The sequence below is a fragment of the Protopterus annectens genome, chromosome 16.part0 (assembly GCF_019279795.1).
Source record: "Protopterus annectens isolate FY-2018-M chromosome 16.part0, PAN1.0, whole genome shotgun sequence".
Classification (NCBI taxonomy): Eukaryota; Metazoa; Chordata; order Ceratodontiformes; family Protopteridae; genus Protopterus; species Protopterus annectens.
In genome coordinates this window covers 443986704-444005410 of record NC_056750.1, presented here as the reverse complement: position 1 = coordinate 444005410, position 18707 = coordinate 443986704, and the positions used below count along the sequence as shown (strand labels likewise).

Below are 18707 nucleotides of genomic sequence, written 5' to 3'. Positions count from 1 at the left end.
AAAACTCCTAGATTTAAATCACTTTCCTTAAGAGGAAAGTGATAAAACACAAACAATATGTTGGAAAATGGAAGGCTTTTTTCCCCAAAGGGAACTTATCTACCCAGCAAAGGAACACCACTAAGCTGAACATTGATCCTTGAAAGCCTTACAGGAGTATACCGTTTAGTGACAGTAAAGTTCTGGAGGGGTTGGTACCCAAAGTCATCTCAACTCAAGCTGCCTGACAGTTTGGGCACATGGAAGGTACCCTGAAGCTTTGGAAGCTGGTCAGCTGTTATATCCTTGGCAGGGTATAACCCATATAGCTAAGACTACTACAGCATTGATCAATATTATGAACATAAAAACAGTTTTTAAATGTTTAAATTAACTTTTAAACTTTCAGAAATCAAAGTGAGATCCTGTTTAAAAGTACAGTAAAGTCATGTGACAGATTCCTAACTTAAAACATAATTTCCTAAACAGGAAAGTAAGTTAAAACATTACAAATAATATGCAGAATATTTTTCCCCAAAGAAAACTTATCTGCCCAGCAATGGAACAGCATAAAATGACCATCGATTGTGGAAACCTTCAAAGAAATGTTCTCTTTGACAGCAGGAAACGTGACAAGGGACTGGTGCTCAAATCTGACTTTTTGGCAGCTCACCTTGAGCTAAAAGTTTGGGCATGTGGGAGGTGCCCTGAAGCTTTGGAAGTTGGCCAGCTTTTCTAGCATCTATAGCTTAGGCTAATTTAGCAGTTATCACTATCAGAACACTTAACAATAAGCAACAGAGTATGACGTATTGGTGAAAATGAGTTAGGACAGTAAAGCTGAGGATGGGAACTGGATAAGGGGGAGGAATGGAGTTGGTAAGAAAATCTGTAGTACGAGATTTGGAAAAAGAATACTTTTGAAAGATAAAGCAGGTGGGTAATAGTGGAAAGCATCTACAGTACTGGGGGAGGAGTGTGGTGAAGAATGGGAAGACAGTAAAAGGAGGGGGAATGGGTAGCTAATTGTTATAGGAGAAAGAGCAATAAGTACTATATATTCCACATATATTCCTGTATGGTATAAAAAGGAAATCGTGAGAGAGGGGGATTAAATAAAAGGGAGTAGGAGAATGAAAATAAACATTAAGGCTAGAATGCCCACTTATTAATTTGAAGTGGAGAACTACAGAGGAAGTGTCAAGGATAACACCAGAGGAGTTGGAATAAAGTCTTAAGATTCTACTGAGAAGACAAAAGGCAGACAAGCCGGGAAGCAAGATATCACCAAATCCTCCACACTGACAGGCAGTGGCTTAGACTGGAGTAGGTACTGACAGAGAGAAACAGGGCTGGGCAGGGTAAAGGAAATTTGGTGTCTAGTTAAAGGACTACATATCTAAGTTGGAAAGTGGCCACTAGTCTTCCAAGACAAGTAGGTAGAATGCACAAAAGGAGAACAGGAGGAGAAGAGTACTGTTGCAGAACAGAAGGAAAAGGCTGTTAAAAGGGAATATAATGACATATACTAAGTGTTACAGAGCTACTAATCTAGTAAGAAGCACTACCACTGTTCTTTCCAGAGTGATATACAAATGTCTCTAATGGGAAGGTCTGGAATAATAAGCATATATCCTCTTATAGAGGAATGAAATGTGTAACGGCATGGAGAATGGAGAGAAGAGAAGAAAAGAAAAAGACCGGGAATTTATTTTCCACCTAATTCTCTAATTTGAGGATGCAGAGGTGGATGAAGGGCTGGCAGCTGCAGTAGATGTCCTGCTGTGCAAAAACAAAAATAAAAAAGAACTGCAGAAGATAGTAAAGACAACCATAAGGTCTTCTATAGTTATGTAAAGAATCTCCACGGCAATACCCAGATTTGCTCGGACCTATTGCACAATGGCACCTCCTATACCGACCCAACAGATATTGCTAATATACTGGCCGACAGATTCAGTGCCAACTTTACCTCTCTCTCCCCCACCAAAGGACCAATCACAATACCAGTAGATTGACAGGCACCCAGTATTACTGCTGCACAGGTTAAAACAGCACTGTCTAAGGCCAAGAATACAGCTTCTGTGGGACCTGACAATATCCCTACATGAACTATACAGTGAACTGGCATCTCGCCCGTGTGCCCTGTTCAGTCACAACCTCACCTCAGGCTTTGTCCCTACCGAATGGCATAATGCTGCAGTCATCCCTCTCCACAAAGGAGGAGCGATTACAGACCCTGGGAACTATCGCCCCATTAGCCTGACGAGTCTGATATGCAAAGCTATGGAATGCATCATCATGGACCTAACAAACAAGGATATAGCGAATCTCCAAACTCTGGATCCCACACGGTTTGGTTTTGTGAAGGGTAGATCATGCCTGCTCAACCTAGTCGACTTCTTTGAGTCAGTCACCAGAGCTGTGGATGAAGGCAAGGTGGTTCATACAGCCTACCTTCATCTCGCCAAGGCCTTTGATACCATTCCCCATTCAGGAATAAGAGAAAAACTCACTAAGCTAGGCATCAACCCCTATATCACTAGGTGGGTTGCAAACTGGCTCACAGATAGAACTCACAGTGTGAAAGTAGCTGACTCCAAGTCAGACTGCTGACCAGTCATGAGTTTAGTCCCACAGGGTTCGGTCCTGGGTCCTCCCCTGTTTGGTATCTGCTTCTCTGAAGTCCAAGCCAACACGAAGGGACTCTGGCTGACAAAGTTCGCAGAAGATTGCAAGTTGGGAGTCATAATTAACTCCAAATGTGATGTTGACATCTTACAGAAAGGCCTCACTAAGACCAACGACTGGTGTCAAAACTATAGCCTTAAGCTCAATGCCAAAAAATATGTCATCATCCCTTTGGGAAAAACCCAGTTCACAAGAAATACCACATCAATATTAGTTCACTGAACACAGACGATGTTATGAGAGATCTGGGAACACAGGTTGACAGCAACCTCTCTTTTGACCACCACATTGCCACTGTGGTCAGAAAGTCCTTCTACGTGGTACATCTCATTACTAAGGGTTTTTCATCCAGGAAGAAAGACTTCATTGTCTCCCTCTACTCTTCCCTCATTAGGTCAATCATCGAGTACCATGCCCCATATGGCATGTACCTCACTAGACACCTGCAACAACTGGAGAGGCTGCAAAAGTACCTCACAAAGAGGATCCTAGGCCTTAAACCCTTGTCCAACATGAACAGACTCAAAAAACTCCAACTATTCTCTGTCTCATATTTCCTACTTAGAGGCGATCTCTGCTTGACTTACAAAGTCATGTCTAACCCAGCTCTGTTAGAAATGCTACATCTAAAGAAATCCCCATACCTCCATACTACATGCTCCAGAGACCTCAACCTCATTACCACAATCAACAGAACAAGCTGGAGAGACAGGTTCATAACCCAGACACTGCCCATACATGTCAAGCGGAGCGCCTTACTGCCCCTCTTCAAGAGGGATCTTGATGAGTGGATGGGAAATAGAAAATTCACCCCGGGGATCATTCCAGTGGCTCTACTTGACAGAGGCACTGGGAACTAAGGTCGGGTGGCACGATGCCAGGGTAATTCTAAGGGCTAGGCTTGTAAAGGCTCCAGGCCCAGCAGCCTGGTACACACCTATGAACCTATAAAAGAGGAGTAAGGAAAGCCGTGCAGGGGGGAAACCGTATAGGAACATACTCGGTTTAGTGGTCAATTATACTTTACATAGGGCAGTGAGATTTAGGAGTGAGAGAGATTTGGTTACGTGACCTACAGGTGCATACATATGCATACACTTTATATATATATATATTGTTTTTTGCCATATGTGTACATATATATGGCAAAAAAAGGGAAAACTAGTACGAATTACTAAAATAGACTGCTGTCAACTTGTCAAAGATCACTTTGCATTCTTATTAAAAACTTGTTTAAAGTATAGTTTATTAAGTTAAAAGAAGAGACAAGCACTTTTTCCCTTGGCACAGCTTCACCAAATTTATGACGACGATTCGAGTGCAGCTTCTTTTATGAAAAGCAGGAATGTACTTGAAAAGCCTCAATATGCCTCTTTCAAAAATGCACCCGTATGTTTCATTTCAAACAGCTTCTTCTAGTGTATAGCTGTAATTTTAACAGCATGAATTCCTGCAATACAAACTTGTCATACTTAGCAGCATCAGTAACTTCAAGTCATTTAACAAACAGATGACTGTGTACAGTAACACCGTTTGACAATGGCCAATACCTGCTATACCACTAAAGGGGGAAAAAAATTGTGGCTAAAATTCATAAGCAGGATCTCCTCAGTATAAACTGCTTGCAGATGGGTGCAGACAGGTAGGACAGATTGTGATTCTTAAAACAGAGGTGGGCAAAAAAGGTTTTCTGGACAATTTATACATCTTGTACTCAGTATCATAAAATAAAGTATGTTCTAGGATCATAGGGTGTTACTAGGCTAATGGCCCTGGGGCCCTTACAAGCCCAGCCAAATATCAACCCTTGTTCCCAAGAGTGTCTGTTTTAAAGCAGACACTAAAACCAGCACCTATTACCCTGTCCAGAAAGGACTCAGTTGGAACCCCCGGGGTGAATTTACGTTTACCCATCCAATTGCCCAAACTGCATTTAAATAGGGTCAATGAGGAGCTTTGTTTAACATGAAGTGGAAGCCTGTTTCAAAGGTAATGCAGCCTCTGGGAGACAAATCTGTCCCTCCAGCATGTTCTGTTGATGTCACATTACAGGTTAAGATCCTTACAGCAAGTGACCTGTGTGCCACTTGACTTGCAAATGTGTAACATTTCCAATAAAGCAGGATCAGAGATTGCCCTATATACAAGGCACAGGTTGCCTCTGAGTGCCCAAATCTTCAGCAGATTGTGGTAAGACTTGGGCACTTATTAAAACCAACTGTTCACATCTGTAATTCCCAGCACAGCAATAAAGAATAATGGATGAGAGCAGATACTGTGCCTGCCTTCTGCAGATTTCAGGAGCTGTAAACACTACATGTTCGGGTTGCCTTCCTTCTCTTTAGACTGATGTAGTACACTGATAAACTGATTGCAATAATTCCAATCCACCAGGATGTAGCAGTACTACTTACCTGGTTGTCAATGACAACTTAGAAGAAACAACAGGTCCATTTGCCTATGAAGAGCTGTTCGTCTTCATGGGACTGAAAACAATGACTGTAGCAATGTATTACTCATTTAGGAGGTCTACATCTGAATCCCCCATTATGAACATCTCTGCTCTTAGTGCTGGGATAACATTCAGTGCCTAAACTTATTTTACACACTGACATTCAAGTAGATTGGTGTTGAGATACAGCCTAGAACTGCCTACCTATGGTGGAACAGTTAAGGGGGAGCAGGGAGGATGAATTTCTTACATACATTATGTGCTTTCAGTGTATTGGCTGATGTATGCATATTCTGATACCATGTTCCATCAGTTCAGAGAGTATGTGAAGGTGTTTGCATATGCAAGCAATACCATGCATGGCCCTGCTCCCAAACACCCACACTTTCCTTTCAGATAATCACTGAGTGGCCCAGAATACAGGTAGACTGGGTCATTCTGTGATTTTGTATATTTAGATCTATGTCTCCCATGCACTGTTTTAGTGAGGTTCACAAAACATATTAAAACTCTTAAGCTATTATACAAATCACATATGGTACTTTTAAACAGAAAAATTAGGTATACACTGATGACATGGGTTAATATAAAAAATTGCAAACATATGTTGATAATTATTCAGTGATATGTGAATACATGAGGAAAAAAATAATAAATGTTAAGTAATTCCAGCAGCTTCCATATAAAATAAAGCTCCGACTACCTTGGATTAACCAGTGACCTAAGAGATGGAACAGTCTGCAGAGGAAGTTAGCAGTGAACAGCCAAATACAGGTTTGCCTATCCTGGGAAAGGGAGGCAACCTGTCCACTGTTGTGCTGACTCCAAGTGGAGAAGAAGGAAAGAACAATAACTAGATGGACTACAATGTGTCCGTCAGCTCACCAAGGAATGGTTCTACACTGTACTTGAATTAGACACATGAACACAAGAATACAGCCATCAGTGAGCTGGTACTGAGCACCCCTGAGAAGACTGCATGGAGACAGGATAATTAGAATACCCCCTATGACTGAGTGGATGACTGCCATATGCCCGTTGTCTCTTAGCTCGAAGCTACACTTATCACCCACTCCCATAAGGGCTGTGATGTAAGGTGCAACAACTGTTGCAACAAGAGGAATGACTGGGTCATGGATACCAGAACTGGTGGGAGCTGATGGCCTCATGTGCTCAAAATAAAAATGAGATAGAAAAAAAGTCCCAAATTATTGCGAAACTTAGTCATAGTCATTTCAAATTTTGTCTGCTAATAAGTTTAGATGACTCATAAGAAATACAAAGATGGAACACTGATACGATTCCCATTCAAATAAAGCAACAAAACTGCACACTATCAATGTGCAGAAAACAAAACTACTATTAGTACAACATGGTCATGCACCACTTTCTGAAGTGCCCTGTAAAGACTTAAGGTCGATCGCTCTAGCCTGACTGAGTACTTTTCACAGTACATCTTGATTACATGGAGAGAAGTTAATAAATTAGTTCTGGTTTGCATAGGTGTAATGTATCTTTTTTTTCCTTTATAGCACAACAGAGCTCCAACCACTGACATTTTCAGCTGACAATATTATAGGCAACCTGTATCCAGGCCAAATTGTAGGAAATGATCCTTTATCTTCTGGGCATGCTGGTCTAATTTTTAGATCATTCCCACACATTGGTGACACTGTCAAATTCATCAACTGTATCATGGCAATTTCAAGTTTACAAACCAGAATGCTGTTAACCTGATAATCAAATGTCCCACGTTGTTCACCATCATCATCCTTAGGAGTTCTTAGGTCTTCTAGACTTTTGGCTTGAGTGAGAGGCTGATGAGGAAGCTCCACTTCCAAGACACTATAGCTGTCTTCTAGTAAGTCAATTCCTGACATTCTGTCAGATATAGTGGGGCTAGGTGGGGTTATGTTTCCAACTGTGTCACCATCTACGGTCAGCATATCTTCTCCTTCTGTACCACCTGTTTCTTTTAATGTCTTGTATGGTTGTGGCCTAAAGGAAGATATAACTTGTTAATATGCTAAGTAAAATGCCACAGAACTTTACAAGCTCTTGGGAATAACTGCATGTAATTTAATGGCTAGAAATATGACAGCAAACACAAAGTTACAAAGATGGTCTCACATCAGGATTAAAATGGACTGGAACCTTATGAATTCAAATATGACAGACTTCTTCCCATTGCACAGTCACAGACTATATGTTCTACAGATAACAGTTGCATGTAAATGACACTGGATGCAGATTAATTAGCTCACCCTCAGAGTGAAGTTGCTTGCTTATATTCCCTCTTTTATCAGATATATATAAAAAAAGTATTTCAACAGATGCACACTTAGTCAATAGTATATAACAGGTACTAGTGCAATATCAGCCACATAGCTGGCCACCGTCCATCCCCTAAATGAGGAACATTTATTCTTATATTGTGGAACAAATGGGCAAAATGTGGAACACTTAGTAACAGCTTACTAACAACTTCACCTAGAAAGGTCATAGGATGGTTAAAATGTGCTATTCTTACTTACAAAAAGATTTTTTGATGAATTAATATGATTCAGTTATCTTTATCATGGATGTCAGTTAAAAATTCCTAACACTGAATGTATGACAGATGTTTTCAATGTGGAACTTTGAGGAACATGAACTTTTTAAGACTTCAAATGAAGAACATTCCTCGTAATGAGGTACACTTGAGAGGTATGGTCAACCTTATTTCAATTCAAGTCCATAATGGCAACCCAAAAAAAGAAAAAATATATATATAAAAGAAGACATATGTACCACACAAAACTAAATGGTATTCTTTCTGATACAGTTGACTGATGACTACACATATGCAGAAGAAAACACAAATTTAGCTGAGAAAAACTGACATACGGTCTTCATGACAGCTGCTGATAGAAGTGCCACTAAGAGAAACATTTTCCAGACTAACACAATATAGAGTACATTGTTGTAAATATATTAACTCATTGCTTTGGTATGGGGATCATCTCTTAACTTTTTTAAAAACAGAATGCCCTGCGAATATCTACATATTCACTGCATTCCAGATCACCTTAGAGTTACTTTCCTAACTTAACTGCAAATGTTTAATATTTGTCATTGCTGGCAGTTTTTCCTCAAATCTGCCACTGAATTTTCTAATTCAGTGCAGAAGGCTAGTTCAATGCAGAAGAACAGTAACCACAGCCATTAGAAAACTGTGGAATTTTTTTCAAAAAGTGCAGAAGTATTTTGCAAATACTGATGGAAAATTGTAGGCTTCAAACTGTACTACCCTCTAAATGTTATTTATATTATGTGCTACACTTGCTATTTATCACACAGGTTACTAGTCATATATGCTGTCATGTGTAGATGCTTTTAGTTTGAATTTTTCTTAATTACAATGCTGACTAAGATTTGCACAGTACCTCCAAGACCTCTAAACATCACAAGCAGTGCAGAAAAATGAATTTGTAAATTAATTACTGACCAGCTACCCGAATACATTTAACCCCCCCCCCCCCAAAAAAAAAAATACTAGCAACATACATTTCAAAAAACTCTGAAAAAATGCAGTTAGCTTGCTTAAACTTAATTGGAATCAATGAATTCTCTACCCTTGATCACATTCTTTAAACAAGCAAGTAGATGAAACTTATCATATAGTTAAATTAATACTTGGGATGAACCATTAAGAGCAGGGAAACTCAGCAATGTAGGGAGAAAAAAAATCAGTAGTCACTCCCTCAGTCCTGTGAATGGGAACATTTTTAACAATTCTCACACCTATTTCATTTTCTTTGACACTGAAAATTTCCAACTGCCTGTTTTAACACACAAATTCAAGTGATCAAAGTTATACCACATACTCTGAATGATGAAACAAGGCATAGCATTGAAAAAATATTTCTTTGTGTATTTATTTGGATTTATTAACTCCTTTTCAGCAGAGTCCAGAGGAGAAAAGCTTCACTTTACACATCAAATTACATGTAAGACAAACAAAATCTCCACTTTAAATGCACATTTTATATATAATACTGACAAAGGAAGACACTAGAAGGAAAATATTAAAAAAGAAAACTGAAAATCCAGAATAATGTGTATGTGAAGACTGTAGCCAAAAGAAACAAAGGTTTGATTTAAGATGGGAAGTACTTAATGCAATGCCATCATACTCATGTACAGCATGAGTGACAGGTTTGGCACTTCCCCATGACCATAGGAAGGATTTATAGGTTAGTGAAGTGAGGATGTTAACAGACACACAAATGCTGTACAGAACACAGATGATATTCAGGGGGATGTAGCTTTAGCTAATGAAGCAAATGGTTCAGTTTAGCTTCGTGTTACAGATCAGGTGGAGCAGAATTCCAGAATTTAATTACATGGGAAGAGTAGCATGACTCCATAAAATGATTATTTGATTTTGAGGTGACTATTAGGCTTTGCTGCTGGGATCGTTATTATCTAGCTTGCTAGCAGATTGGCTAGAGCACGGCATCTTTCAAATTTAAATAGTATATTGTGGTCCATTTTTAGTTGGGCGGCAAGATATGTCTCAGTTTAACCATTTGGCTTGGTGAAGAGATATACATTGGCTGACTTTATTTGGATGGTTTATAGCAAACTTTGCAATTTTATTGTAACATGTTTCCTATTATTTAAATTGCATTTTTGAATATTAGTGAGGATGGGAGCTTTGTAGAAAAGTTTGGAAGTAATAGGGTTTGAGCTCATATTGGCTGTACATCAGAAATTAAATAATCTTTAATTTTATATAGCATACTGAGTTTTGGTTGGCTGTAGAAACCACAAGATTAATAGGATGGTCATATTTCACTTTATCCATGACTATATGGGTCTATATCACTTCAGCAAAGTGACAGTTCATCGAATGACACTGCATCAGAAATGCTGTTTATCGAAATCCACCCTTGTGATCTGGTTCACAAGTTACAGGGTGCTGTTATTCTTACAGATAACAGAAAATGGTGAGATGTTTTGCTGTACATGTTAGTTTTGAAGAATGTTGGTTTATTTATTTATTTGTTTTTTTGTATTTAAAGTAAGATGGGGGTCAGTATTCAAATTCCCTTCTAGCTGAAGGAAGACTGAGTTAAAGCTTGAAGTTCTGAGATTTTATTGGCTGAACATATCGATGTGAAATCATACAAATACTGAATAACTATAATGTTGGGAGTTATTTTATGCATGTTACTGATGTAGTAGTTGAATAGTATGGGACTAAGCACTGATCCTCAATTGGCTCTCACTGTATTGGGGGAAAGGAGAGGCATGTATCTTTCCATTTTACAGCTTGAGAGTGCTTGGAGAAGTAGGTGATAAACCTAGGTAACAGGCCTATTGACCATTTCAGTTAGTCACTGTAAAATTATTTTGTGGGATACTTTGTCAAAGGCCTTAGGGAGATCTAAAATATAGTAGCAATGTTACATTTTGCTTTATGTTTGTTACTATGTTAAGAATGTCGAGAAGAGCAAAGTGTGTAGTATAACCAGGACAAAAGCCATCTTCTATACAGGAAATGCACAATTTCCAGTATTCTGGAGATGGGAGATAGAATAGCTATTAGTCTACAGTTAAAACTGCATGATCTTTCCCCCCTTTTGTGGGCAGGAATAATACAGGGCTCTTTCTACAGTGTGCATATGTACTGTTCATTTATGGAGCAAATGAAAAGTACAGAAATGGGGCAGGCATTAAGCACTGGAAGGGATATTCAGATGGAATATTGTCAGATGCAAGTGTGATAGGTTTTAACTGAGTCTGCTGAGAATGAATGTAGACTAAAGGAATGAGGTTCTGTATGTTAGAGGTTTGTTTGGGAGTAAATATCCTGGTCTTAGTTATCAGGGCTACTCAGTGACGAGCTGGTTACTTGTATAAAGTAAGAATTAAATATGCAGTCTACATTGTAGTATATTGCCATAGGTACAGGAATGCATGCGGTTTTCCCATTTTTAACCAGGATATAATAGTTTATTTACAAAGTTCTTGAAAGGATATGGATTATTACTGTGAAGTTTGTCATTTATGGAAGTTGTTTTACTGGCTGTTTTTGATAAATTCCTTGCTAAATTTCTTAGTGTTCTATAATGCCAAAGAGCTTGTGTTTGTTGTTATTTCTAGGATTTCCATGTTTTGCATCTGTGTCACAAGCTGTGGATCTTTACCAAGTAAAAGCAGTATTTTTTTTTTGAGTTTTACTTGGGCCCAGGTTACGTATGCTGTGTAGTGGTCAACAACGGAGTTGGGCGGATGCAGGTAAATTTACGTTATGGATGTTTGTAGTAAGAATTCAGTCTAAGGTGCTTTTCCACGCAGACCTGACCTCTGTTCTTGTTGGTTCACTTATTTGCTGTGATAAGCCAAACAGACTTAGAGGTGGATGATATGACAACCAGAAGCTGGAGGTGAGATCTGGAGCTGATCTATGTTATCCTCTCCTAGAATTATTACATTAAATTTGATGCTACAGTTCATTCATGATTAGTTGTGTTCTAAGTTGTCTATGAAATTAACTGTGTGTGGTAGTATGTACAAGATGTCAACATGCAATACTTGAATGGGGTTAATTTTGCGAGTGACTATGAGTATCTTGGATATCCCGCGGTAGTGGTGCTGCGGTAGCGTTGTCACCTCACAGCAAGATGTTATCCTGTTCGATTCTCAGCTAGAGCATCTTGTGTGTGGAGGCATGCGTGAATGGGCGTGCCTTCATTGAAGGTTGTGCGTCAGGGCTGGTAACTCTGCACGTAAAAATCCAATACCAAACATTAGCGGACCAGAGTTCCGCTGTGGCGACCCCTAACTGGGATAAGCTGAAAGACACAACAACAACTATGAGTATCTTGGATTTATGGTGGCAAATTTGTTAACTGTCAGGTTGTTTTTATATAACAGACAAATGCCACCTGCTCATCTGGATATTCTATCCATTATGAACACAGAATAACCAGGTGGGAGGAATATCTGCTTGTCAGTTATGGTAGACTTTGACTACGTTTTAATTACAGAAAAATGCCAGACTTAAAATGCAATCCATGTTTGAATTTGATGTATGTTATTAAAAAGGCTTCTAATATTGCATGTCAGATCATAATTCATTGTACTATGAATTTAAGTTATAGTATGATGAACCTGAGTTGGCATGAATGTCTTCACATAATAAAAGAGGGACTGTCAGAGAGAGAAGGAAAGATGTACCTTATAAAGAAGTTTTTAGAAATACTGTAAAATTTTACTTTGTGGAATGTAGTTGGTTGACAGCTATTTAAAATGGAATGCAAGAAGGATGATATATCTATCTAGCTCTCTCTCTCTCTCTCTCTATATATATATATATATATATATATATTTTTTTATGTAAGGAGTCAATATTAGTTTAGCCAAAGTGGGAGAGATTGGCAAAAGTTCAGGCAACACTATGTAGGGGAAATGTGCAGATGAAAGGGATATTTGCAGCTAATTTGGAATGTATATAATTCAGACATTTGTATTACAACAGTTCTGCTCTTGAAGGAGCCATACATTAAAGGAGGGTGGTGTTAATTATGGCTACAATGTTGCTAACAGGTTTGACATTTGACATGGGAGAGGTAAGGGGACTGCAAATGCAAACATATATTTGAGGCAGCAGGAGCTGGGAGTGGGAGAAGAGTGACGTAGGTCAATCTCAGACCAGCACTGGGCACTCAGGTAATGCCACCTGAATAAGCGATGTGAGAAGCAAGTCGAAGTACAAACAAATATCAATGTAAAGTAATTCACCTTCACCAAGATATGCTTTTTATATATAGTGTCTGTCCAAGTGTTACTGCTAACGAAGACAATTAGAGCATTCCCATAAGGACAGTCACCCCTGCATACTCTTCACGTTAACATGCAAAGCCTTAAAACAATGAGCTCTAATTGAATAAGGAAAGGCAATTTAGCATTGCTTTCTTTACCACATACTTCAACATCTTGTTAAACCACTGCAGTCCTTTGCTAGATTTAGTTAAATATGTTTCAACATTTTAGTGAAAAAGACGAAAATTATTTAAAAAAAATCTGGATTTTGAGCAAAGGACAGGATAACAATTGCAGAGGCTGTGGAAAAAAAAATATGGGTGCAATCTTCCAGTAGCTCTACTAATGACCTACACATACTAATATGATATTACTGTGTCACAGGTTTTCAATATGACATAGCATAATTCCACAGAAAAAAACAACTATTCTCTGACAGCATCAAATTGAAACTTGTTAAAACTTAATAAATGTCCTTCCTTCCTTCCTATAACTCTAATCAAACAAAGACCCCCACAACAAGCTTAGCAGAAATTTATTACATTTGTACCCGTTGCTTTAAAATTAAATAAACAGTTATACTACAATTCTTAGTATGGTGCTTAAGTGCTAAGCTCTCACTTGCCTCTTTTCATGTTCAGAGTCTAGCATTGGGGACCTACTCAGAAAGTAGATGCAGGAACCCATTTAGGAAATGTCTTCATTTTGAAACATTTATTACTATTACATCTTATATACGCACTTTAAGCTTGTGTCTTAATTTTAACTACTCTTCTCTAACAGCTCCACATAATTTAAAATTAGGTGGAGGAGCAGAAGAGAGACAGGATAAGACACAAAATATGCACTTGGACTAAAAAATCGGTAGAAGGGAGAATGAACGAAGTATCGAATTATCAGGAGGTAATTAATGGTATGACACAGGGGTCAGTTCTGAAATGAATGCATATGGGTCAGTTCTGAAACCACCAATGTTCTATGTTTATGCTTTATACGCAACTTTGTGAATGATGCTCACAGTGACCTTCTTTCTGAAGAATGTCAAAATGGAGAAGCAGACGCCTGAAGACAGAGAAAGGACCATTACAGAGTTCTCAAGAGTCTAGCCGCATTGTTAGGGACATGATACCTTAGGTTTAGGGTAGGACTTCTTAAAAACATGATACCTTAGGTTTAGGGTAGTGCTTCTTAAAAAAACAGATACCTTAGGTTTAGGGCAGTGCTTCTTAAAGGCAATATGGAGAAAGAATTCAAGTTGAGAGTGGCAATCCTTCTGGGTAGAAGGGCAAGTAAAGAACTTTTGGTTGTAAGCAAGCTCTGCTGTAAAGATTCACCAATAATAATGCAAAAGGATAACAGCAAATGGCAACATGATGCTGGGCTACACACAGTGACATGTGCTGATTCCAGAGAGCAAGAAGTGATACTTCCCCAAAACCATGTACTGGTGAGGCAACTGTAGGAACAGTGTGTCAGGTTTCACAGTCCATTCCCAAAGAGGGACATACAAGGAAAAAAAAAAGCTATGAAGATCGGAAAATGGTCTGAAGAGCTAATCTATGACAAAAAGTTTGACTTTTTTTTCAGAGATGAACTCTAGGGAGGGATACAGTGAAGGACTTCCCGTGTCACCTCTGTATCAAATACATCACACAAAAAATGATGATCCAAGTAACCCATAGCACATACACATTCTATGGTATGGCAATCAGAATCCAATTGATATTTCATCCATATTACTGTCATTCAGTTTCAACCGCCTTCTCCAGAAAATAAGTACTACTTTTTGTCCAGTGCATCTGAAAGCAATTAAAAAATCAATGCCAACGTCATCTTGGTTCAGTCAGATGGTTGTAGTTATTTTCTCAATTAAATGCATTTTGATTTAATGGACATTTGTAAGATCTACAAAGTCTTCTTAACTATATACTCACTGCAATAATAAGAAACCTATATATCACTGTGAACACAAAGTTCCTAAAGACTTACTAAATGATTACTAAGTAAGTAAACATCTAATCAAACAGGAATAAAACAACTTGCCCTACTTATTTCATTATATACAATAAAGTTCAGTATACTATTTTGCCCAACAGAATTAAATGTTGTTTTACAATGTTTATGTCAGTATGATTATAGATCACTGGCAAATCTGCATCTATCACTAATTTCAGAGAACTGTAAACTATATACCATTCCGCTGTAAAATTTATGTTGGCCATGCCAAACTCTGTAAATCACTGTTTATTATATTACATGTATGCATGCATGTATACACAGATCTCAGAATAGGCATTAATGCCCTTCTAGCCTGCCAATATACCAAAATATTTGTTCTCATAATAAATGTCCAAGCTGTTCTTAAGAATATCTAAACTAGTGCTTGCTTTAATGAAATTTGGTAGTCTATTCCATGCATCAACGTCTCTCTCAGAGAACAAACTAGTACACTTTTCATTCCTATAGAATCTTCTACACAGGTTGTCTGATGATTCTCTACTACTTTTTGATAACCTCAAACATTCCCAGAAGTATTCATCACTAAATATACTATATACCTGAATAAAGTCTCCTCTTAAATATCTATATGAGGCACTTGTAGAAGTTCAGATAGTTTAGTCTTTTATAATAACTTAAATTTCACACCCATGGATGCCCTTGGCATATTTCCACTGTACTCTTTCCAGTTCACTCACACTTGTTTTCTTATAAGGTTTCCATATTGTTACTCCATACTCAAGTCTGGGTCTAATGTAACTAACAAACAATGACTTCATAATTTCTGATTTCCTAATCTTTATAAATCTTTTTATACAACCTATAGTTCCAAAACTATCACTAATCAATTGGTTGACATGATTAGAAAAACTCAAACAGATCTACCCATATACCAGATCCTTAAATAAATCTACATTTTCAATCACTGAGTGCTGTATTAAATATTCAGCTTTCAATTTATGTCTCCCAAATCTCATATGCTTAGTTTTTGATGTATTTATCAGCATATTATTCTACTGTGCCCAAACGGTCAAGTTGTTTTGCAGCCATGCCCCATCTGTAACACACATAATCAGTTTACCCAGTTTCAGGTCATCTGCATACAGACTGTAGAACACCTCAGATGAAAAATACAATCTAAACAAGTATGGACTTCGGACAGAGCCCTGTGGGACATCTTGAGTATAACCAAGAATTTCACCTCTCCAACTGCTATATGATACTTGACATATCCTAGTTGTAATCCATAGAGCTATCCATCTTATCAAGAGTACATTTATACCTAGTTGTTCTAATGTACTGATCAGTGCTTTGTTTATGACCCTGTCTAATGCTGAAGTTAAATCTATATAAATTACATCACAGCATAATTTTTCATTTATAGCTGCTCAGTGTGGATTACACTGTTATAGAACATCATTTTACAGGTAGTAATATATCTATTTTCAACATAAGCATGCTGATATATGGTTTCAAATCCCAACCTTTCCAATTCTGACAATGACCTATCCACTATTACCTTCTCCATTATTTTTGACAACATGAAAGCAGACTTAAGGGTCTGCATGACTCTGGGTGTGTCCAGCTCCCCTTTCCCTTAAAGACAGGTTTAATAAATGCACGTCTCCAATCTTGAGGAATCACTCCATGTTTATATTACCTAGTAAATAAAGGATATATTGGTATTGTAAGTTCTTCCTGAAGTGTTTTCAGGTCATTATTACTAATTTTGTCTCCACCCTGTGCTTTGTTTAGATCCAGTTTGCACAGTTTTTTTTCAATATAATCTAATTTGATTTCAGTAGCTGAGGTTACATAGATTCCACTAGGACAACTCATCCCATTTATGGAGCCAAACTGCTTTGCATAAAATTTTGTAAATATATCTATAATCTGTTGTGTCTGAGAATAAATTTTAGGATCTACATACAGTTTATGAATGTGTCTTTATTCCGTCCACATTTTGTGTAGCTATAAAATGGTTTCATATTAAACTCAACATCTTTAAATTTTCTTCAAATCTTGTCTCACACTATGCTTAATTTGTTTGTCCAGCTTGTTTTTTTTTTTTTTTAGTTTACAAAGTTGTAGTTTGACCTCTTTTCCATTTCTTATATGTTTTGTCTCTCATCTTAATCAATTATCTTGTTCTTATGGAAATATATCATGCTGGCGTTGTGTGCATAGATCCTGATATTTTTTTATTTTTTTTTTTTTTGCATGCAAATAATTTTTCTTTCAAAACTTTCCACATTCCTTTTGCATTTTTTCCAGTGAATGCATCATTCCAATAAATTTTAATATTGAATGCTTTGCTTCCACATAATCTGTTATTAATCGTCTGTGCATTGGTTTAGATTTCAGTTTGGCAGGATTATCTAGCAACAAATTAACCTCTATAATCCCATGATCACTGCACATCAGTGGTGGCAAAAACATGACATGAAGTAACAATATTTTCTTTAGGAACACAAATAATGTTGAGCATGTTCCATTCCCTGGTAGTTTTTTTACAATCTGAAGAAAGTGTTGTTCTTGAACATACATTGTGAATAATTTCCTTACTAATATTGTTGAATCAGTATTATTCCAGTCTGCTTCTGTTAAATTTAAGTCTCCAGCCACTATTATTCTTCCCTCCTGTGTTTAATGCAAGAACTGTATAAATTCCTCTGGGTCATTAGCACTCGACTTTGGTGGTCTATACACTCCAACAATCGTTATATGTACCAGGGTTGTCTTTATTGTCACAGTTACACAATCGATACTATTGGTGTTATCAATGAACATGTAATAATCACAGGTCTCATAACATTCTTTAATCCTTATCATAACACTGCCACCTGATTTTTTTGTTAGAATGTCTGTTATAGTAAACACATTTACATCCTGACAGAAATGGTTTCCAGCCACTGTTCTTTAACCATGTTTCACAAACAATAACAACATCAATCTTGTTGGACTGCAGCAAATGTTCCAATAAAGAAAATGTTATTATTAATGATTTTAGCATTAACAACCCACAAAGATGCATCAAATGTTGCTCTCTGTGAATTATCAAATTTTCGACCTGGCAAAAATCCTGCCTTGCATTTGTCAAATATTGCAAAATATCTGCTGCAAAAATTTGCCTCCCTGAACACGTGCCCAAAATTAGGCTCAGATGTAGGCATGTGTGTAATTATGCATCTAAGTGTGCATGACGATATGTATTTATAACTGGGAATGTCTATTTGGAGGCAGTACAGTTCCAGGGAAATAATTAATAAAAACATTTACACACACACACACATACAGACAGATAGATGCGTGTCTGTGTACACACGTTACAAACTATGGATGCCCTGTTGAAAAGTTGAATTTTCAGTGGAGTCCTCAGACAGAAAGAAAACTAAGACAAACAAAAAAAAAATACATAAAAATATAATACAGGAATCTAAGTATACAGCATCGGCATCATACACAAATATACACATAAACAGATCAGTGGTATAATCAATTTAATTTCAAGTAAAATAATAATACCAGAAAAATAACTGAAGAAGCTATGGAGTAAAACAGAAATGATAGAACAAAAAGCTGAAAAGCTGAAGAGGAGACTTTAGTTAACCAAGTGTGGGCTTAGTTTTACTGTATTTGTAAATTCAACTGCACATTTAGTGTAGAAAAAAACATAGTATATTTGTGAGGAGTTTTAAATATAAGAACATTAGCTGGTACTGCATTTGCAAGCCAGTTATATCAGAAAGGTACAGTTAGAAGAGATTTGAATTTA

General features: G+C 37.4%; 1 protein-coding gene across 4 annotated transcripts in view; it reads right to left on the bottom strand.

The window, feature by feature from the left end:
* The window catches only part of DENND1A (DENN domain containing 1A), a 4751104-nt gene that overhangs the window by 66755 nt on the left and 4665642 nt on the right, over positions 1–18707 (bottom strand). For all 4 annotated transcript variants that reach the window (XM_044058260.1, XM_044058262.1, XM_044058261.1 and 1 more), the window contains one exon: positions 6856–7120. In XM_044058260.1, the coding sequence (XP_043914195.1) occupies positions 6856–7120 (265 nt within the window). The remainder of the gene's footprint in view (positions 1–6855; positions 7121–18707) is intronic.